This window comes from Lissotriton vulgaris, chromosome 4_1 (genome assembly GCF_964263255.1).
Source record: "Lissotriton vulgaris chromosome 4_1, aLisVul1.2, whole genome shotgun sequence".
In the NCBI taxonomy this organism is placed as follows: domain Eukaryota; kingdom Metazoa; phylum Chordata; class Amphibia; order Caudata; family Salamandridae; genus Lissotriton; species Lissotriton vulgaris.
The window spans coordinates 1,295,458,150-1,295,482,135 of NC_141691.1; the positions used below are offsets into that span (position 1 = coordinate 1,295,458,150).

The following is a 23,986-nucleotide window of genomic DNA, read 5'->3' on the forward strand; positions in this document are numbered from 1 at the left end:
CCTGTCCCGTAGCGCTTTTTTGACCTCCGTGAAGGACTTGCGACGTCTGGCCACCTCCGCCGTGTAGTCTGGGAAGAAGGCTAAGGTTGCATTTTGGATCCGCACCGGCGGCGAATTTCTTGCCGCCTGTAGGATCGCGTCTCTGTCCCTAAAATTGAAAAGCCGGGCCAGCACAGGCCTTGGTGCCGCTCCCGTCCTGGGCGGACCTCCCGGGACTCTGTGTGCCCTCTCTACCGAGAAGAAGTGGGACAGGCCTTTGGGCTGTAGTTTGCTTTTGATGAGATCTTCTACGTAGAGGTCCATGGCCCCCTTCCCCTCCGTCTCTGGAATTCCAAGGATGCGCACGTTGTTGCGTCGCGACCGCCCTTCCTGATCATCCAGTTTGTCATGTAGGAGCTTGGTTATTTTCTGCATCTTTTCCATGGCTACCTGCAGGTCCGAGGTGTCTTCCACAAGTGATTTTGTGACCACCTCCACCTGCGACACCCTCTCCGCCATTTTATGAAAGTCCGCGCGCAGCAGGGAGACCTCAGAGGAAATGGCGCCCACTGTAGTTTTAACCTCTGAGAGTGTCTTCATAATGTCCTCCAGCGTTATTTTCTTCGCACCATCCGAGTCGTGGGCATTCCCCGTGGAGGTGCGTCCTACGGAGTGTTGCTGACCTTGCTGTCCGTATGCAAATTTGTCCAACTTGGCCTGCGTGGAAGCACTCCGAGTGCCTTTGCCCGCCATGGTGCTGGAGCTCGTGAATTCCGGAGTCTCGTCTTATGTATTTGCGGCCAGCGCCACGTTCTGTCTCACAGTTTATATGCACTAGCCAGGGAGCAATAGGCTGACGTATGCTGGACAGCGTTTCCTCCTCTGTGTATGCCTTACCGGCCGTCGTGGTGGAGCATGATAGACTCGGTGGGCTCTTACTCCTCGCTATCCCTAATGGTCACAGCTGCCTCCGATTGTGGTCCCCTGCGCTGGTCCGCTACTCTCAGGCACTCCGGTGTGCGCTGGGTCTGGTCTCGGGTAGTTGCCCCTCCAGAGGCCAGGCAGGCCTCAGTATTCCGGATTTGTGTCCCTGTTCCAGGGTTGCTGATGCGGGCCCTGAGGTTCCCCTGCAAGCTCCTGCACTGATCTATAGTCTGGCTTCGTCCCCCGGGGGCACTGAAGTCTCTCACCCCTCGCCGGAGCTGGTCTGTGCTCCCACGGCGAGTCGGCGGCCAGGCGAGTCGCGGAGATCGCCTCTACCGTTCCTCGCAGTCTGCCGGGGGGGGAGGGTCGAGATCGCAGCGGCGCACTTTCCTTCGTGTTACGTCCGCTCTGCAAGGTGGAGTGCTTGCACAAGTGTTGTGGGGCGCTGTCGCCAAGTGTGTCAGGCAGGCTGAGCGCGGACCGGCGGACACCGGGATGCGTCTTCCCCTCTCTTCCGGCTTGGTCGCACTTCTGCCGGGGTCTGGGTGTCACGCGAGGCCGGCGCTGCTTTCCTGCCAGTAGGCCCAGGATTGATGCTTGGAATCCTCTTGGTTCCGGACCTCCAATTCAGTCCAAAAGCGGACCGGTAGCACCGCTTCGGTCCCGGACCCGAACGCCGCCGCTTCAGGTGGGCTGGGTATCGGATAAGTTGGTCGGATATGCTGTTAGGTTACAGTGCCCTCAGGAGCTCACTCGCTATGCGGCCGCCATGCTTGGCTGCTAGCCACGCCCCCCTTGGTAGTGGTTTTAACGGGTGTCCTAAGCTCAGTAACTCCACAGCAGAATCCTTTTCTTCACTAAAAAATAAGGTGGCAAGTTAGCTGAACATTCACAGACCCCTTCCTCCACGTATGTCAACCGAAATTGTAATGGTTAGAAGGGTGGCGTGGGTGGGCCAAATTGCTAAAAAATCTAGGGTGACTGTGTTCTGGTCAACTTTAAGAATGCTGGGATAGTCACCCATATATGTAACTGGACGGGCAGTACGGATGGCACTGTTATACAGTCCCGCCCACTGTCCTTCTTTTATCCACCAGTTTGTGCCTATGCTGAGTTAGGGTTTGAAGAAGGCTGGACAAGGGTATGCTCAAGGAGACGTAATAGAGGGGGTAGGATAAATTTCAATGACAATTTTTTGCCCAGTGATCATTTTCACAACAATAGATTCAGCTGCCTGGATCAAATAGACTGACTTCATGGTATAGCCAGAACTATCATTAAAGAGGGTGGGATGAGTGACCGGGCCCAACAAAGAGCTCGGGAAGAGGGATGCGTGATGGATGAAGTTCCAGGGACGGGGATGGGTGCCTCGTGTGAGCGTACAACTGACACAATAGGTATGGAGGTAACTAGCATACACATGGTTAATACTTCTCCCTGTGATCCAGTATCTTTCTCGCCAATCTTAAACCCAATTACGGACAACAAACCCCTGAAAATGTTGTCCTGGAACGTGGCAGGCCTTTGTAACAAACTGGCCTGCCCTGACTGGGGCACTTTTATAGATGAGAATGACGTATGTCTCTTCAAAGAAACCTGGGCTAGGGAGGAACAATTTTGGCTCGGTTTTGCTTCCTTCTCAGTTCCCGCAAGGTGGGGGGAAAGGGAAGACCATCGGGGGGCTAACAATCTGGGTGGGAACACACTTGGGTTGCAGTGCTAAGGTCTTGGAGACCACAGTAGAGGATGTCCAATGTGTATTGTTGGAGTGGCCAAATGCTTCTAGACTCGCTCTGGTTAACATCTACTCTAGACCAGTGAGTATTACATCTGAGTCTGGAACCATTAATGAGCTTTCCACCTTTTTAAGTGGGATCCCCAAAGGGGTTACTTATGTGAAGGGGGTGGGTGACTTTAACTCTCACTTTGAGCCTCTAGTAGACTTGATGGATGGAGCAAACCAGGCGGAGGACGACCACTGGAAAATACCCCAGGTGGTGGGTCCCCCACCTAGGTCCTGGGCTCCGTTGGCGGTCCAAATCATGGCCCTGACTTTAACCCACTCAATCAGGGCGTGCAATGGCCGTGTAAAATCGGACTTTCGCCAAAATGTACCTTTAATAAACCTGGCCAAGAGGCACGTTTGGACTATATATTTGTTGAGTGCTGTGCTTGGTATAGGGTTGTTGATTTTAGAGTGGTAACCAGGGGAGAAAGCGATCACAATGCGTTGATCCTAGATTTCCTTTCCCCAGGGAATCCCGGGGATGGCTATAAATCAGGGTCTCCCCCCAGATGACAGGGCCCTCCTCTCTACCAACAGGCGTAGGATTAGATGGGACAAAGTGATAACTCGACCTGAGTTAATAGCCGAGTTATATGCCCGGGTAATATCGGCGCTGGAAGCTTCTGGCACCCTGAGTATAAAACACCCCTCCCCTGTTGTGTACACGCAACTTGGATATCTTTATAAGGTTCTAATTAATAGCCTAGCTGAAATTCTAAATTCACCTGGGCTAATGAGGAGAAGAGTGGGCTCCAAACCTACCTGGTTTAACTCGGCCTGTAGGAATGCGAAAGTAGACCTCCTTCAGGCTTTGAAACAAAAAGACAATAGGGCACTACTAAAAGAAAGGAGGTACCGAACCCATCATGCCAAGATAGAGTGGGGAAATGAGAACTGGGCCAATTTAACAACTGCTCTTAAAACAAGAGATGCCCGGAAGTTTTGGCAAATTGTGAATACCGGGTCGCCTGAACCTGTTTCGGCTATAGTGCCTAATATCGCTGCGGAGGTGTGGGAAGAACACTTCCTTACCTTGTACCAGGGGGAGCCCCATCCCTGTTACTTGGACACGGAGGGAGCAGCCTCCAGTTATATCACGGAAATTAACGACCTAGAGTTCACCGAGGGTGAGGTCTGTGCTGCTATTTTTAACCTCCCTCCTGGGAAAGCACCAGGGTTAGACAAATTGCTGGGTGATCTCCTGAAGCAAGAACCCAGGGTTTGGGCCCCATATTTAACGGTTGTTTACAATGCAATTTGGGGCGGCATGGCGGTCCCTAGTACTTGGCTGGGAGCAGAGATAGTCCCTATCTTCAAGAATGGCTCACCTCTGCTCCCAGTCAACTACAGGCCAATTAGCCTTATTGATGTGCCCCAAAAGCTTTTTATCGGGGTTGATCCTAGATCGCTTGTTGGTATGGATTAAGGAGCATTCCATCCTAAGTCCATTGCAGGCAGAGTTTAGAGAGAATGTTTCCACCACGGATCAGATCTTTCGATTAACCCTGTTTTTTTGGAAGACAGTGAAGATAGAGGGTGGCTCACTTTACACAGTTTTTGTGGATCTCCGCGCGGCCTTTGATCTTGTGCTGCGCGGGAAACTGTGGATTGTGCTCAGGGATCTAGGTATATCGCCCTTGTTATTAAATATGATAATCCGACTCCATACCGAGAACTTCGTGCAGGTGAAGTGTGGGAAAGACGGTGCCTTGTCAGGCCGATTCCCCGTTGGCAGGGGGGTAAGGCAGGGGTGCGTTTTGGTACTCACCCTGTTTTGCCTCTATGTCAACAGGGTAATCTCACACCTGGATGCGGTAGCAGATAGTGATGCTCCAAAACTCACTGGGCGTCGGATCTCCGCGATTATGTTCGCCGACGATACCTTATTTCTCTCAAAGACACAGAGTTTTGGATGGGTTTGTATCCTTTTGTGGGGATCGGTGGTTGGAAATAAACACCTCAAACTAAATTTATGATTTTTAACCCCCCCGGTAGCAACACGCCCAAACCCCTTGATAGCCGGAGTCCGCTTGGAAAGGGTTCATACCTTTGTCTATATGGGGCTTACGCTGAATGAAGCCATGATCTGGGCTCAGCATCAATTAAAATCGCAACTAAAGCTGACTCAGATAGCGGGGGTATTCTCAAACTCCTGACCAAATCCCCGGTTAAGCCATTTGGCCCAACACTGGAAATATATAAACTTCGGGCTTGGGGGCAGCAACCTATGGAGGTGAACTTTGGGGACACAAGGGCTGCTCTGCGATCTCTGTTGCGGAGAATATGTTTTTAAGACATCTGGCTGCGTTGCCCCCGAGTACACCACTAATGCCCTTAAGGCTTTATTTGGGCCTTAGACCCATCGATGAGGAGCTGGGCCTTAAGCCATTAACCTAGACTCTATTCCACCTACTAGTTCGAGCGAGGAGAGAGAAGCCAGCAACTCTCCTACCCTCCCAGGCATCACTTCCTGGGGACAAGTGACAGTAGAAGAAGTCGAAGATACGCTGCAAGTTATTAAAAGCGGATCTCCCAGGGACCCTGCCCCTTTACGTATTCTCAAAAAGGTAGCACCCTCGATCGCCTCTTCTCTCACTCACCTCATCAACGCCTCCCTTCAACAAGGAGTCGTCCCCCCTAGCTGGAAGGCGGCAGTCGTCAAGGCACTTCTAAAAAAACCCCTCCCTTGACCCTGTCGACCTGGCAAACTATAGACCAATCTCCCTCCTCCCGGGAACCAGCAAGATCGCGGAAAAAATGGTGAACAGAAAGCTGTCACAATTTTTGGAGAACAACAACCGTCTAAAAAACTCGCAGACGGGTTTCCGCCCCGGGCAGGACACCGACATTGCCCTTCTCATGGCGGTGGAGGAGGCCGAGGAGGCCAGAGCACTCTTAGACGAAGGAGGATCAGTGGCAGTGATCCTCCTCGACCTCAGTGCGGCCTTCGACACCGTCAACCATCAGCTCCTCATCCAACGACTCATGAGCGTCGGTGTGGAAGGAACTGCTCTGTCCTGGATATCGTCCTTTTTGAGTCAACGCTCCTTTCAAATCTGGGAGAACAACACCTGCTCCTCCGACACTCCCCTCCAATGTGGCGTGCCTCAGGGCTCCTCCCTGAGCCCCACATTATTTAACATCTACATGTCCCCATTGGAGGAGGTTGTTATCCCGTTCGGAGTGAGCATCGTCAGCTATGCCGACGACACTCAGTTAGTGGTGTCCCTTTCTCATCCGAAACAACAACCTGCGGACCTTTACAACTGTCTGATGCAGATACAAGGATGGATGAATAGATCGTCTCTGAAACTCAACGGCTCAAAGACTGACATTCTCCTCCTTGGCCAGAAGGGACCCACTTCACTTCAGAACATCTGGCCACCCTTTTTAGGCCTGATCCCAGATCCGAAACCAGAGGTAAAAAGCCTGGGTGTCTGGCTCGATAAGGAATTATCTTTTGCAACACAGGCAAAAAAGGTAGCCGGTACGTGTTTTGGACTGCTCAGGTCAATTCGAAAGATCCTGCCCCTACTCCCCCACAACTCTAAAAAAAATCTGCTGATCCAAGGACTGATTCTTTCTAGGCTCGACTTTAGTAATTCCATCTACTTAGGGGCCCCAGAGGCAACCCTGAATAAACTACAAAGGGTCTAAAATGCAGTTGCCCGGATCCTTACTAACACCCCGGCCAGAGCCTCAGCCAAACCAGCGCTGAAGTGTCTCCATTGGCTTACGGTTAGAGAATGTGTGATGTTCAAGGCCCTCTGCCTAGCGCACAGATTGCTCCAAAACAATGGTCCCCCAAGCCTAAAAAATTTTATCAAACCATACAAAGCCCCTAGATCCCTCCGCTCCGACCAGGAACACCTCATTGTCACCCCCAGAATTAAGAAGGCCCGAACAGGAGGAAGACGTTTTGCGGTTCACACCGCACGTCTCTGGAACGCCTTACCGCACTACCTGAGAACCGAATCCAACTACCTACGGTTCAGGAAAGCAATTGAAAACCCACCTCTTCCCTTAAACTGTCTCTCCCCTTCCCTTGCTGACTCCTAGTTGTACTGATTTTAGCGCTGGGATACTTACGGGTGACTATGCGCTCTATAAAATTAAATAATAATAATAATAATAATAACCTTCTGGCGGAGACTCTGGGTTACTCCGGGGCTCAAGAATTACAGGCAGGAGTTAGCTGATGTATTGAGGTTCGCGAATGTGGGCAAACTTTCCTGGATTAAGTATGTGAGAGAGGGACTGGAGAAACTAGTCCTTGCATCAATGTGAAAAGGGGGGTGGTGTCGCACACTACTCACACACCGGCGGAAGTTGCCCCTAAGGACTCTGGTCATTGTAGTAGAGTGTTCGCGATGCATCATCTTTCGATCTTGCTATCTTCGCTGTCTTCGCCATCCCTGGACACGTGTTTCGGGTTTTCAACCCTCGTCAGCAGGGATAGGCAGTGTTCTGGGGTCGCCGATGGCTGCCAATATCTGCCAGGTATAGTACCACTCCGGCGCGTAGGTGCGGGATCCCAGGCTCGTCAGCCCGCTGCTCAAGGGAGCTTTAAGTTACAAAAAGGGGGTGGGGTCGCACACTACTCACACACCGGCGGAAGTTGCCCCTAGGCTGACGAGCCTGGGATCCCGCACCTACGTGCCGGAGTGGTACTATACCTGGCAGATATTGGCAGCCATCGGCGACCCCAGAACACTGCCTATCCCTGCTGACGAGGGTTGAAAACCCGAAACACGTGTCCAGGGATGGCGAAGACAGCGAAGATAGCAAGATCGAAAGATGATGCATCGCGAACACTCTACTACAATGACCAGAGTCCTTAGGGGCAACTTCCGCCGGTGTGTGAGTAGTGTGCGACCCCACCCCCTTTTTGTAACTTGCATCAATGTGGTCTGATCCGGAGCATGCGTGCAGTGGAATTTTGCGTAACCAGTTGGTTAATTTGTATTGTGAAAGTAAATTGGCCCGCCTCATGTCAAACTCCCATTCTGGCACCCTTATTGGTATGTTTTTAATGACTAAGGATTTTTATCAATTCGAACATGTCTTAGACGATGTTAGCCCCATTGTTGCAAGGGAGCTGTACCTCCAATGGCGGCATGGCTCATTACCCATCAGAACTTATACGTGTAATTGGTATCCTTTTCCCCCTAAGAACTGTCCAGGTTGCACCTCAGACTTAGAAAATGAAGTGCATGTTTTGTTCTTCTGTCCCGCCTATTCAAAACCGAGAAGGAGGTGGATTATTCCGCTATTTAAAAATCTAGGTATTAGGCACTGCCTCCAAGTATATAGAATTCCAAAAACTGACCTCTCTCCTGTAATGGTCTTTGCTGATAGGAATTTAGATACAGCAATGTGGAATTTAGGAAGGTCCTTGGTGAATAATGTATGAACTTGTTCAATCAAGCTACTTTTGCAGAGCTGGACTGATGCTGGATTCCAACTTCTGGAGGGGAAACAACATATAATTTATCTAGGTGTATTTGTTCTATCACTCGTCTACGATATGTGTTTTAATTCTATTTCTTCAATCCTACTGCAGTTTATTGCTTACTTTTAACTGTTTTAAGGATGTATGCTTTTATGACATTCTTGTCGAAATAAAGAGTTGATTGATTGATTGAAAAAGGAAGACGTATGAGAAATACTAACCAAATCCATTGGTGCACCAGGTCTAATATCCTAAAACTTTGTTTACATTGGTGTTTGCTAGCCTTACTAATACCTGTGTTTACACAGATTGAAGCACTCCACTTGTAATAGCCAAAATTTAGCTTAGTCCATATAAAAAACATCCAAAAGAATTTTCCATGAAGATTATCTTCTTTTATTCCTTTTTGTTCATATCCAATCCCAACCAACGCGTTTCGCCGAGGTTATTAAATACCTGTCGGCTTCGTCAGGGCTTATCTTCTATTTAAACCTGCCTCCAGTCTTTAACGAGGGTGCTTGTTAGTATTATTTGCTGCACTTTCTCTGGTCGGAGTGAATATTATCCTTGTGTTTGCGATTGCTGCACTTATATCTATAGCATCCAAAAAGAACTCCACTAGTTTTTGTCGCCTTCTATCAAAATTTCCACAATCCACCTTTCCTGCCGTGTTCTGCTTAGTGCCGATTTAACACCCTTTCACTCCGCTGCCCTCGTCATTCCGCAACCATTATCTTTCTCATTGACCCGGCGTCCCGTGTACAGGCCTGTACACGTTAAAGACTGGAGGCAGGTTTAAATAGAAGATAAGCCCTGACGAAGCCGACAGGTATTTAATAACCTCGGCGAGGCGCGTTGGTTGGGATTGGATATGAACAAAAAGGAATAAAAGAAGATAATCTTCATGGAAAATTCTTTTGGATGTTTTTTATATGGACTAAGCTAAATTTTGGCTGTTACAAGTGGAGTGCTTCAATCTGTGTAAATTTTGATCGTGCCTAATCGTTTGATTACGCAGGGAGGAGTTGGGTGTTTTCCTCCCCTAAACTTTGAAGCACCCTTTTTGCATTTGTGGTTGAGTGATAAAATACAAGGTGTATTACTTCCTGAGCGCTGGTAAACTCCAACAGCACCCAAAGTTTAATTTAATACCTGTGTTGTTAAATCATGTATGTCTCGTAGACTGCAGAGTCTTCACTTTGCACTGGAGAATTAATACTTTCTATTCAAATGCTTCTTTTCACCTCCATTTCCAGAACGGTCACCATCTATGATGCACAAGCGATGTGATCTGAGGCCCTCTGCTTTAGTCTAAATGCAAAATCTCTCCGTATTTGCTCGTGGAAATTCCATATACTACAAAGATGGGAACCATACTTGGATACTAGAGGAGGTTAGGGTTACAATAACACACACGGAACTTAATTTTTATTTTGATGGTGATATGTTATGAGTGTTGGTCAGCACCTCTTGCCCTCTATACTTGTGCCCCAACAGTGACATTACATTAACACCATTTGAGGTAGCTTGTAGACCTATCCTATGATTTCACAAATCTGGGTGTGTTACGGAAGCCTTTCAAGTTCTGCAGGGATAAGCTTGTGATGGAACGAAGTGTTAAAAGGTGAAGCAATGCTATGAGTCGTACTTTGATTGCATTGTTTGAGATCTAATAAAATAAACGTGTGAAGTAAGAAGTAAAGTGCTATAGAAATAATAAAAATATGTATTTACTCTGCTTTTATTTTCTGTTTTGGAAGGCTGGGAAGATTTGGATGATGATAATGATGATGATGAGGATGACGATGATGATGGACTTGATGATGAAGAGATGGACCCAGCAACAGATGTATCTGACAAGGGTGCCTCCGCGGTAGCGTCAGCTGCTCCTGAGGGTGCACTGCCAGTCACAGACTGTTTGTTCTGCCCCCATCATTCACACTCCCTCATGAAAAATGTGGCCCACATGACGAAAGTGCACAGTTTCTTTATCCCAGATATAGAGTTCCTGCAAGACCTCAGGGGACTGATAACATATTTGGGTAGGTACTTTTTGTGTTGAATATTTGTGCAAGATGGATGTCGCCACACAGGTAGATTTTAGATGTGGATGCATGAAATCTCAGTAAGTTATTGTTCTTGCTGTTTCGTCTGAATTATCATTAACATTTTGACTCCTAAGGGTTTGAGACTGTTAGCTAAGTTTATTTTCCACAAGAAATTGCAGACCGCCTTTCGTGATATCTGTACGGGTATATACTTTTACCACAACAATAGGTTGTTGGTGAAATGATGTGGCATCAGCATATAAGATCATAACCCTTAATCATCACTGCAGTCAGAGCGTTGTTGTTCTGGCGTTAGCCAAGACCTTTTTGATTTTTTTAAAAATTATAATTTTAATGTACTTGTGTGGTATTGGGTTCTCCAGGCCTACATACTCCGTAGAATACCCTCTACACCATAACAGATATTGGCACGGAAACTAGAAAATGCAAAAGACAAGTTTATTAAGACCCCATGGGGTGGTGGTACATTCCTACAGCACCCTTCGGTAATGCAAGAAGTATCACACCGAACATCGGTGCAAATACTTCTTTTATACAGTTTTACAGTAATAAAAATGTAGGCGGAATACATTTACAGAGTTTTAGGTACATATATGGTCATTTTTGGAACAAAGCCAACTCAAGGGAGGAGCTATAACACCACTGGTCAGTTTGGCGAAACATTCCTAAGTGATGACTGTTCAATCTAAACTGCGCATGTGTGAGCTTGACCAATACTAAAAATAGCCTGTTGCTGGGCAAACTCGAGTGGTCAGTGGTACAGAGGAAGGACAAAAGGGCATGCTGACCACGAGGCAACGCATTCAACTAAAATGGCCGCCGATACATACAAAATGGCTTCCGACAACCATAGTCAAGATAAGGGAAATACGTGTAGCAAAACTTAATGCTAACCCGATCACCGTCAAATTACGACAGACGACCCTTTTAGGGTTTAGCTGAAGCTACCTCATAGTGGACGTAATCAGGATACTCATCTTCAATATCGATAGACATAATTTGTGCTACTTCTTTATGAATCATTTGTTCATTTTTAGCAATAGCTCGTTTGGATGGAATACAAGCAGAAAGGCACATAGAACATAATACAGGGCCACACTGGATACAGAGGCATAAAAAGAATAATATCCCAATTATTACACATAGAATCGTCAGCAACTTCCAACCCCAAGTACTAAGCAATGACCAAAACCACCCCGAGAATGTCCATGTACCATTATCAGGATGTATCTCAGCAGCAATTTTATGTAATTTAGATATTGCATCATACACAGAAGGTGAATTATCTGGCACATATACACAACAACTACTTCCGATAATACGGCATGCTCCTCCACGATCAGCTAATACTACGTCTAACACCATAAGGTTTTGGAGCGTTACAATTCTGGTGATCTGAAGTTCCTCTGTTAAGTTTCCTAAAGCAAAAGCTGTATCATTAGCAACAGCTTCTACAACACGTGTCAACCGTCTTATTTTTCGACTGTTCAAAGCAGCTCCAACAAATGAAAAGAGGCCTAAATTAAAATCAACATATTGTTGTAAGGCAGTGTCGGTCTGGTCAATATCTTCAAGGACTAATGCTCTCTTCGCTCTATTCAATATAAAATCATGATGCAGAATATAGTTATTATGATACATAGGTGGGGCAATAAACACAGGGGGTAATACAAAAGATATATAACATGTTCCTAACCATCCTATAGGAAGACGGTGATAGCCTTTATTTCCACATATGAAGTACGTATTTCGGGAGGCCACAAATGTAATGCCATTTGGAGTGTCAAAGGTAAGAGTGGTGTTACATTCACTTCTTCCTACTGGGATTGTACCTTTTATTACGAACACAAAGATCAGCTTTGGTATCATTAACAGTAATCACATGTGAGCTGGACATATTTACATTCCTCTGATTACTATAAATTTGTGGTGCTGACACGTTGTCGGGGCGGTACTCCTCCCATTCAAACTTAGTTCCTTCAGCTTGCGGATAACCATCTCGATCGTTGAAGCAGATTTTGTTGAGTCGAAAAAGCAGCCCACCTTTCGTTGGCCATCGCAAAGTGAATAAGAGTGTGTACCAGGCATTACAAGAGCCATTATGGGAGAACGAGAGTGGGATAAGTGGTGTGCCCCCTTTCTTTTGATATCCAGGCAACATCCCACATACCCAGCAGTTCGAAGTGTTAGTCATATTGTGGGTGTGATGCAGAATCTGAATAAAGCTGTTATTCAAATAAGTCTGTCTATGTCGTTCTTCATGATAAGGCAGAGTAAAATGAAAATGTTCAGATGGAATCGGGGTAGTTGGCAATAAATGTTCTCTTACTGGCACCAAAAGTTCTACTACCCAAGCTATCACAGCTATCACAACAATTGTCAAAACAAATAGTACTGCACCAAGAATTCTCTTGTTTCGCACTGCAGAAGATGCCATAGTTCAAAGTTCAAAATGTCTCAAAAAACAACAAAAAAATAAAAATATGAGTGCTGAGCTCCGAGGTAGCTGTTGGTTTCTTCTCTGAGATTCAAGACGGGTGTCGCTACACTTGGCAGAACAGATCCCCCCCCCCCACTTGATATTCCCGGCTTCCGTTTCACAAACCCCAGAGCGGTAACTCAACCAGTCTCGCACAAAAACAACTGCTTATCGTGGTCGTAGGTTGTATCTCTCTTTTCCAGAAACAGTGTGGTCCGGGAAGGCTCCCTCCGATTCGGCAGACGTCACAGCTGGGCTCTTCTCCTCGTCCAAGATGTCTCGATAATCAGACAGCACAGTTGGGCTCATCAGATCCGGAGAGACACGGCGGCAGTGAGTGGAGTGCACCCACCGCTTCCTGTTGGTGACTCGCACAGCCGTTCGAGTTGCGAGCATCACCTGCTCGGGGCCACGCCACCTCGGCTCCAAGCTGCTTGGTCTCTCAAAGGACCTGACCATCACGTGGTCACCAGGACGAAGATTGTGAGCTTCTCCAATAGAATTGTCGGGGAGCGCTTCTCGAACCTTGCCCTTTGGGGGGGACATACAAAGGTGCGGCTTCGCGCATAGGCATAACGTGAACTGTAGAACGCTTATCTGCTCCAAACATAGAACACTCTTTGGATGACTCCGTCGACCCCGGCGCAGGCACGTCTGATGCTTTTCGTGCTTCCCGCAATCTGGACGCCTCGTCCCGTAGCTGAACCAACCGTCGGAAAAATGTGTCCGCATCTGCAATAACAAATAAGCCTTTACTCATATTCTCACGATGAACTGATATATCCTTAGGCTCTAAATCAGGTGAATATTTCCTAAATCGTTCTACAACTTCATCTCCAAAAGTGTTCAAAAAATACAACCTTTCTCGCTCCGACCACTTACTCATCTCATTGTTAATCTCTGACATAGTTATTTTGTTCAAATTAAACTTGCGAGCGAAACTGCGCAACTCCGCAGTTACACTAGCACTTAACCTCATACTCTTAATCCCGTGATCATCACCGTCCGAGTCCTCGTCCGGGGCCGTAAGCAAAACGTACGGAGGCGGGCACCGATCTATTAATGAAAAATCATCAACCTCATTAGTAAGGACAGGATAAAGCGGACGCCGAATAGGAAATTGTCCACTTGTTTGCAAATTACGTTCCCGTGCCGACCTCTCTTTCTTCTCCTGCAACTCCTTCTCCTCCAGCTGTAAAGCCTTATCTCGAGCAGCCTTACGCTGCTCTTTTTCCGCCAAGGCTAGTTCACGCTTCATTCGTTCACGCACTGCTTTCTCCCACATTCGTACACAATCAAACATATCTTGTCTAGACCTGCGCTGAAACAAACATTGTTCCACAAACTGAACCTTTCGTAAATCAAACGACCCATGTAGTGGCCATTGCAACTCGGTATCAGATCTGGTGTACTTATTTCATAATTTACTGTATAATATAGGGGGAAGACCGAATTTCACATACATCTCCCGATTGGGAGTCCCCTCTGGGGGAGCCGGCTGAGATTCATTTAATCGATAAGTGGTACCATTTCCAAGACAGCACATTCCTCGAAGTGTGCTTAAAACAGGCATGTACAAAAAGTATCACGAAAAACGTGATACCACAAAAATGGCACTTAATATACTCCACACAAATGTGCCATTCAAACACAAACAAATTTAGAGAAATATCTCTACATGCCCGCCTATGTGAAGTGCACTGCACATATAGTTCAAATCATAGGATCAAATGTTAGCTAACTCAAAACATATTCAAAGAGCCACAGTAAGCGTCCATAAACTATCTTACCAATCACGAGCTTACCAAATTCTCAGATATCCAGGTTCCAACTGCCAAGGTCTTTGATCAAATCAGCCAAACCGGCACTGTACGACAACTCAAACGAGCAGGATCTCAGTCGAGGACCAGCGCCACCTGGAAGGTCAGATCAGAAGGAAAGGAAGAAAGCACCGTGGGTGCCAAGACTCGGGCCACTCAGTGGCAGCGTACGCGTCCATGGCGAGTTTCCAATCCTTCGTCACGACCTCTCCTTCGGGCATCCGAGTCGCCGATGAGTCCCTTCGTGGTCGCCAATTTGTGGTATTAGGTTCTCCAGGCCTACATACTCCGTAGAATACCCTCTACACTATAACAGATATTGGCACGGAAACTAGAAAATGCAAAAGACAAGTTTATTAAGACCCCATGGGGTGGTGGTACATTCCTACAGCACCCTTCGGTAATGCAAGACGTATCACACCGAACATCGGTGCAAATCCTTCTTTTATACAGTTTTGCAGTAATAAAAATGTAGGCGGAATACATTTACAGAGTTTTAGGTACATATATGGTCATTTTTGGAACACAGCCAACTCATGGGAGGAGCTATAACACCACTGGTCAGTTTGGCGAAACATTCCTAAGTGATGACTCTTCAATCTAAACTGCGCATGTGTGAGCTTGACCAATACTAAAAATAGCCTGTTGCTGGGCAAACTCGAGTGGTCAGTGGTACAGAGGAAGGACAAAAGGGCATGCTGACCACGAGGCAACGCATTCAACTAAAATGGCCGCCGATACATACAAAATGGCTTCTGACAACCATAGTCCAGATAAGGGAAATACGTGTAGCAAAGCGATCACCGTCAAATTACGACACTTGGGGGGGGGGGGGGCTTTTAACGAGCCTCTTAATCCATTGGTCTGGTGCTGTTATTTACATTTTTATTCTGCCCACGTCAGCATACAACACGGGGCAGTGGGTCAGCTCACTTTAGCCATTGGCTAACTTCACTGCGAGTGATGGCATTCTTCTTTTTCCCGTGGAACAGATCCACATAAAACAGCTTTCTTCAGCACTAGGGACTGCTGTGACAAAGTGTGCTTTAAGAAGCCACAGACTATTTTTGCTTTTATGCAGTTTGCTTTATTTTGGCCCTGGATTGGCAGCTCCTGAAAAATAAAGTTTTACAAAAAATAAAGTAACAAAACAAACATTGGCTTAGGCAAAAGGCAGCCCCCCGCCACCTTACCTATTGTCGGTCCCGCTGCTTGTTCTTAGTTGTGACGTGAAGAGGTATTACGGAGTCAGGCATTCCAGTCCATCTTTCATTAGGAGCCCTTGCCAGGAGCCACTGTGTGGACACCATAGAGGTAACCTTTGGAGCATTAATGGAGTTTAATTAGCAGATCAGTTAATGTGGGTTTTATAACTTCACCTGTACGATTGGGCCGGAAACAGCTGACTGAAAATCTGAGTCAATGCAGATCAGGAAGGGGTCTGGTGATTCCTGCACTAGGGTTCGAATTACCCAAGTCCTTGTACAATAAACCAGTTCTTGTGGTTTCTGAATGGAAAACGAAATATTTACAGGTGCACGGATCGTTATTTTAAGCTTTAAGAGACAGCTACTGGCACCGTGTAAACAGCCAGAAAATTCCCCAAAGTGTTGACATGATTCTTAAAGAAATGATGGTTACTGAAGAATGCCTGCTGCAAAAATGAAGAGTTTACCTGGTTTCAATTAAAGACACACTTCACATGGTCTGCTCTGCAGCAACTTCCGGCACTAAAACTTTAACTGTTATATTTTTGTATACGGCCATAGTAAAGGTTGTTGCCAATCACAAGTTATGTCATTTATAAAATACCATTTAGTTTGCTTCCAGGTTGGTGGTGGAGATGGTACAGATATTGGACCCTATTAGGCCTGGAAATCCTTTAGACCACCTGACACCTAAACATCTGTAAGTGATCTAGAAAGCAACTAATTAAGACATTTCTTGTTGTCACTTTTGCCCTCCCCATGTGCCTACAGTGACTCTGGCTAAATATTATTTATTGGTTGCTTGGAAGGCTTGTGACATCTTTATACACCACCACTACTGATTGATTAACGATGTGTGATAACCCGGAGAGAATACACGCCACAAAACAGGTTTTCATCCACCCCCTTCTCCTTTTGGCTTCCCCTCTCGGCTTCCCCTCTCCAGGCAAGTACACATCTATCATTGAACGAATAGCGGTTTTGAGTTCAACACTCTGTTTTGACTGAATTATTGCAAGGCAATTTCTGGTTAGCCATGCATAATGTTCCTTACCCTTGCTGGTCCACTCAGTAGTAATGCTTAAACATTGTCCAAGCTAACCCACAAAGCAAAAGGCCTACTTGTCTTAAGTGCACCCAGACACTTTCTACTGTTAACTCGCAATCAGGCACATCCAATGTCATAGTATCCTTGAGTGTTCTCTCTAAGTTTGACGAGTATTTTATATGCAGTCACATTTGGCTCTTCTGTACACATCTCATAAATACAGATGCTTCTACTGACTTTGCATCTTGGGATTATAAATTATTTCCGCTGAAATAAAGAGTAACATGTAGACCCCATTAATACCAGGCCCAGTTCTGTATTTTTTTCTTCCTTTCAGGCAAAATAACAAGTGCAGCAATGCACCCATTTGCAGCATGCCTAAACTCGGCCCAGTAGCACCTCTAGAGGCCTCCGATACAGAATCTGGTAATCACAGGGTCAGTAACACCAGGCTTCTGATAGTGGCCCAGATACAGCTTTGTCGCAGTCTTAATGAGGGCCTCGCAGTTGAAATCAAAACCACTTCAGAATGCTGCTCAGTCAAAGGTGTATACCTTGAATGCAGTGAAAAGCATGCGTAATATGGGGAACCAACTGCAGTGAAAAGCATGCGTAATATGGGGAACCAACTATCCACAATTAGCTGCACTATCCCAAGCAATCAGTGGGAAGATCATTTCTCCAAAGTGTATGCCACACCTCCAAAGGTAAATGATAGCCACACACCAGGTCAATTGTGTTCTTTACAGATTAGCCTAGGTGAGGTGATCGCAGCTATCAAATAGAGCCTTGGTAATAAGGCCTATGGGCCAGACGGTTTTCCAATAGACATAATTAAATGGAAACCGGAACTCTGGGCACCTATCCTAACAAATGTTTTTAACAGTCTACCTCTAGTGCCAATCAATGCCAGATACATGGTCTACAAGCATAATAGTGCCAATATACAAGAAGGGTGAGAGAACAGACCCAGTAAATTATAGACCAATTTCACTCCTAGATAACACCTTGAAAATCCTGGGTCGAGTTTTATATAATAGGGTCAATGAATGACCACTGCGCCTTCTGGCCTGGTCACCCCCACGCTCCTGTGCCTTCCTGCTCAGCCCCAGCCTCCGAGGACAGTCGAGCACACCAGCCACCCGAGGGCCGCCGAGGCCGCGCCAGATTTTCCCGCCGCCCTAGCCCCGCCCCCCCGCCAGCCGATTGGCTCCCGCCCCCCCGCAGACCTTCCCGACCGGCTCCCTTATTAAGGGGAGCCCGACCAGAGCCAGGGAGTGACCACTGCGCTTCCTGGCCTGGTCACCCCCACGCTCCTGTGCCTTCCTGCTCAGCCCCAGCCTCCGAGGACCGTCGAGCACACCAGCCTCCCGCCACCCCAGCCACCCGAGGGCCGCCGAGGCCGCGCCAGATTTTCCCGCCGCCCTAGCCCCGCCCCCGCCAGCTGATTGGCTCCCGCTCCCGCCCCCCCGCAGACCCTCCCGACCAGCTCCCTTTTTATGACGTCCCAAGAGCGACCGCGCAGCGGACGCGCGCAGCGGACGCGCGCAGCGGGAGCGCCGATTGAGCGCCGAAGGCGCCCCAAAGGTAAGCCTGTTTGCGCCCGTCCGCGCCTGGACCGCGCCCAGTGCCAGGACCCCTGGCCCCCGCAGACCCCAGCCCACCCGCCGGACGTACGACGCCGCCACCCTCAACGCACTCAACATCGGCCAAATCCCGGGATGCTACCGAGCCACCCCGAGACGAACCCACGGACCCTTCAGCTGCCACGCCTGCAAGTTCACCTGCATCCGGACCTGCCCCGCACCAGCACCCGCCAAGCCGAACACCAGCAGCAACCACCTCAAGTGCATCCTACTCAACACCCGCTCCGTCCACAGACACGCCATTGAACTCTGGAACCTCCTCGACACCACAGCTCCTGACGTTGCCTTCTTCACGGAAACCTGGATGAACGACTCCTCAGCGCCCGACATCGCCATCGCCATCCCAGAGGGCTACAAGATCACCCGAAGAGACCGCGGCAACCAGACTGGAGGAGGCATCGCCATCATCTACAGAGACACCATCCGCATCGCGACCAACACCGACGACACCCTGACAACCGCCGAACACCTGCACTTCCAGATCCACACGGACCCCAAAACCACCCTCAGAGGCACCCTCATCTACCGACCCCCGGGACCACGTACACAATTCAGCGAAGACATCGCCGACTTCATCAGCCCGCACGCCCTCCCCTCCGCTGACTTCATCCTCCTGGGGGACATCAACTTCCACCTGGAGAACAACAACGACCGCAACACCACCACCCTGCTTGACAACCTCGCCATCCTCGGACTCAAGCAGCTGGTGACCACCCCCACCCACCTCGCCGGGCACACACTCGACGCTGTCTTCTCATCCAGCAAGGACATCGTCTTCAGCCACGCCACCGGACTCCACTGGACGGACCACAGCTGCGTCCACTTCACCTTCAGAAGATCCACGATCCACCAGCAACAGGTTGCTCGAAGAAACTGGAACAAGATCACAGCAGACCAGCTCGCCGTTTCCCTGAGCCAGCACCCTCCCGCCAGCTCAGCGAACCCCAGCCAGGCCGCCGACAACCTTAAGCAGTGGATCAGCAACTGCGCAGACGACCTCGCCCCACTGAGGACCCCGCCTAGCAGACCCGGCAGCAAGAAGGCCCCATGGTTCACCGACTAACTCAAGAGCTCCAAGAAGAACTGCCGAGCCCTTGAGAAAGCCTGGAGAAGGGAGCCAACACCGGACAACATGACCACCCTCAAGCTCGCCACCCGGAAGCACCATCAACTGATCCGCGCCACCAAGAAAACAGCATTCAAGGACCGGCTGGACTACAACGCACACAACTGCAAGGAACTCTTCAACATCGTGAAAGAGCTCACCAACCCCAACGCTGGAATCAACGACATCACCCCGTCGCAAGACCTCTGCAACTCCCTCGCCTCCTACTTCCACAACAAGATCGCTGACATACACAACAGCTTCAGCCCACAAACAACGCTCCCCACGACCGCACCAACGCCCCCTACCACCACCCTCAGCGCCTGGACCCAGATCAACACAGAATACACCATCTGCACGATGAACTCTATCCACTCCGGATCTCCGACCGACCCCTGCCCTCACCACATCTTCAACAAGGCCGACGCTGTCATCGCACCCCACCTGCGGGACATCATCAACACCTCCTTCGACACCGCCACCTTCCCTGAGAGCTGGAAGCACGCCGAACTCAGCGTTCTACTAAAGAAACCCAACAGCGGACCCCACCGAACTCAAGAATTACCGCCCCATCTCGTTCCTCCCGTTCTCAGCCAAAGTCATCAAGAAGACCATCAACAAGCAGCTGGCCGCCTTCCTCGAGACGAATGGATCCCTCGACCCCTCACAGTCTGGCTTCTGAGCCAACCACAGCACAGAGACCGCCCTCATCGCTGCCACCGATGACATCCGAGCCCTGCTGGACAACGGTGAAACAGCGGCCCTCATCCTCCTAGACCTCTCCGCGGCGTTCGACACTGTTTGCCACCGCACCCTAGTACAGCGCCTCAGCAACATCGGAATCCAGGAAAAGGCCCTGGAGTGGATCATCTCCTTCCTCGCTGAAAGGATACAGAGAGTACGCCTACCACCGTTCAGATCTGCAGCCACGGAAGTCATCTGCGGCGTTCCTCAGGGCTCCTCACTCAGCCCCACCCTCTTCAACGTCTACATGAGCCCCCTTGCGGCCATCACACGCCAACACAACCTCAACATCATCTCCTACGCCGACGACACCCAGCTGATCCTCTCCCTGACCAACGACCCCGCCGCCGCCAGAACCAACCTCCATGAAGGGATGAAAGACGTAGCCGAGTGGATGACGACCAGCCGCCTGAAGCTGAACTCAGACAAGACGGAAGTCCCCATCCTGGGCTCCTCGCCCTCCGCCTGGGACGACTCCTGGTGGCCCCCCGCCCTGGGCACCGCACCCAAACCGACAGACCACGCACGCAACCTGGGCTTCATCCTGGACTCCTCCCTCTCCATGACCAGACAAGTAAACGCCGTCTCCGCGTCCTGTTTCAACATCCTGTGCATGCTACGGAAGATCTTCCGGTGGATCCCCATCGAGACCAGGAAGACGGTCACCCAGGCCCTCGTCACCAGCCGACTGGACTACGGCAACTCCCTCTACGCCGGAACCACCGCCAAGCTCCAGAAGAGACTCCAGCGGATCCAGAACGCCTCAGCCAGACTCATCCTCGACATCCCCCGACGCAGCCACATCTCCGGACATCTGAGAGACCTGCACTGGCTCCCCGTCAACAAGAGAATCACCTTCCGTCTCCTCGCCCACGCACACAAAGCCCTACACGGCCAAGGCCCGAGCTACCTCAACAACCGCCTCAATTTCTACGCTCCCAAACGCCACCTCCGATCGACCAACCACGCCCTCGCCGCCGTCCCCCGCATCCGAAGAGCGACAACAGGAGGAAGGTCCTTCTCCTACCTGGCCGCCAAGACCTGGAACACCCTCCCTCCCGACCTTCGCCTGACCCAAGACCACCTCTCCTTCAGGAAGAAGCTCAAGACCTGGCTGTTCGAGCAGTAGCGGCACCCCACAACCCCCCCCCCCCCCCCCCCCCCCCCCCCCCCAAGCGCCTTGAGACCCTCCGGGTGAGTAGGGTGCTCTATAAATGCCTTGATTGATAGATTGAATGGGCAGAGGAAATAGGCGTTTTAGACCCCTGTCAAATGGGCTTCAGAAGTAGGGTTGGGACGACAGAACAGTGTTTGAATTTAAATTTAGTAATTGGCAAATATAACATCGCCAGGTCTTCACCAATTTACTTAGCCTTTATGGACTTATCGTCCGCATTTGACTTAGTAAATAGGTCTAAATTGTGCTCTATTCTTCTAGATTATGGCCTAGATGAGCCCCTTGTACACTTTTTGGCCTATTTGCACACTGATACAAAAGCCCAAGTAAGGATCGGGATGGCGGGGGAAATCTCTGTGGCCATAAAGGTGCAAAGAGGAGTTAGACAGGGGTGCGTTTTAGCACCCCTGTTGTTCATTATTTATATTAATGGGTTAAGTAACTCCCTAAAACTGGCAACTACGGATATTCTGAAAATAAGAGGGGGATTGTTACCGACACTGCTTTATGCAGATGATGCCGTCCTTATGGGCCTCACACCAAATGCCTTACATACCCTGGTTGAATCTTTCACACAGTATATGGATAACTTAGACCTTAAAGTGAATTTAAAAAAATCTTTTATTATGTCTTGTGGGGCAAGAAAAAGACAGCTTACTGTTATTTCGGTAGGAACTGACAAACTATATTCCACAAATACATTTCCCTATTTAGGCATGGTTTTTGCTCCGAACGGCTCGTGGAGTGGACATTTGGCCCATGCCACGAGCAAGTTCTCAAAAGCCATTAATTCTATTCTTAGTCTCCCGCGGCCTAAGAAAATAGGCGCCACCAAAGTAATTAAAAAGTTTTTTAAATTGCAGTGTGCCCCGGTAGCAACATATGGGGCCGAGATATGGGGCCTGGGCAAAACACCCAGCGTTCAAACCAAGGAAAATCGTTTTTGCAGGAAAATCCTTGGAGCCCCTATTTGTACTTCAGAGAATATCTGTCATTCTGAATTAAACTTGCACTACATATCGGAATTTATAGCAACCAGACCGGCCTTGTTTTGGCTGGCTATCTGGAGGAATAAATCGGCCAATTAAACCCATGAAATTATAAGAGATTGTCTCAACAGTGAGAAAGGGATGACAATCCCATGGCTCTCTGGAGTTTTTAATAAATTGAGCACCGTGGGAAAAGGCCATCTTTTTACCGACCCCCCCCACCAAGATCGAGCCTATAGACAAAAATGACACAAAGTTTGCACTGTACGCACTTTATAGTAAAGAGAGACTGGAAGGGGAGCTAACCAAATCAACCGTCCAGGCCTATGTGAATAAAGATCTGTATAGGCAACCAATTCCATTGTATCTTACGTTACCGATGACAAATTGGGAAAGATCACTTTTGTTCCGTCTAAGGGCAGGTACTGTTAGATTTTTATTATGTTTCCCACTAGGTTACTTTTCTACAAAATCCATAGAAAAGTTTTGTCCTTGTGATGAGGTGAGCATACAAAATGATCGAAATTTTTTCTTTTCCAGGAAATTTTATCTAAAATTCATTAAATGGTTTTTAGTTCCGTATTTTAAAAAACAAAGACCACTTTCCCTGGAGCAGTCCTACCTGATGCTGCTTACCCTGCACACTGATGAATTGATATTTCGCGCCAGTACTTTCTTGAGTTATTACTCATGTATGTAAAATGATGGAAAACCCTTGAAATAATTTCTGCACTGTAGCTGCTAAGCAATGTGTAATTTGTTTTTATTTTAAATGTAATTCGGAAATTATAATCATTTTTATTGGGATTGTATATATGAGATTGCTTTTATGGATTTGATGAAATTCGAATAAAGATTTTGAATCTGAATAATATTCAGGCTGCTGGTGACTTGAAACTACTTGCATGTTTGCATTTTCATAGCTGCTGATATATTTAGTGTAGAGGTAAATTGGAGACAGAACTTCTAAGCCTTAATCTGCTCCTATTATGTTAATTCTTATGATTTGGAGCTTATTTTTTATTCTAAATTGTTTTACTGTGACATTCTTCTGCTTTTACCCTCTGTGGATCCAGTCTTTTGTTTCGTATGCGGGGCATCTGGTCATACTCTAGCGCCGTGGTTCCCAAAGTGTGCGCCGCGGCGCCCTGGTGCGCCATGATGAGAAGCCAGGGGCGCCGCCACGCCGTGCAGGATGTGGGCAGCTGAGGAAAGGCGTCTTCCGAGCCTGTCACGATAAAATATTTTTATCACAAAATAAGGGGCACACTTACGTCAGAAGTATCTAGGGTCCCTATTTGACACCGGAGTGGCTGGTATGCAAAGCTTTGCTGCTCTCGGCACGTTACAGAACTGAGTGTCCAAAAAGAGTGAAGTGGCAGCACTTGAGTGCAGCCCTAATGAAACTGCTCTACGCAATACAGCAGTGAAACATGTCGGCACTGTAGGTAATGGTATGCATGACTAGCTACCAGCCTTTTTAATAATCAAGAGCACGCGATCACCACCCTACGAATAAAAGTGGATAAGGGATTGGTGTACTGTGTGTGGTTTTAGGCA

General features: G+C 48.4%; 1 protein-coding gene across 2 annotated transcripts in view; it reads left to right on the forward strand.

The window, feature by feature from the left end:
- Window positions 1-23,986, forward strand: part of ZNF622 (zinc finger protein 622) — a 240,415-nt gene that overhangs the window by 80,610 nt on the left and 135,819 nt on the right. For both annotated transcript variants that reach the window (XM_086965527.1, XM_086965528.1), the window contains exon 3: window positions 9,902-10,183. In XM_086965527.1, coding sequence (XP_086821653.1) covers window positions 9,902-10,183 — 282 coding nt within the window. The remainder of the gene's footprint in view (window positions 1-9,901; window positions 10,184-23,986) is intronic.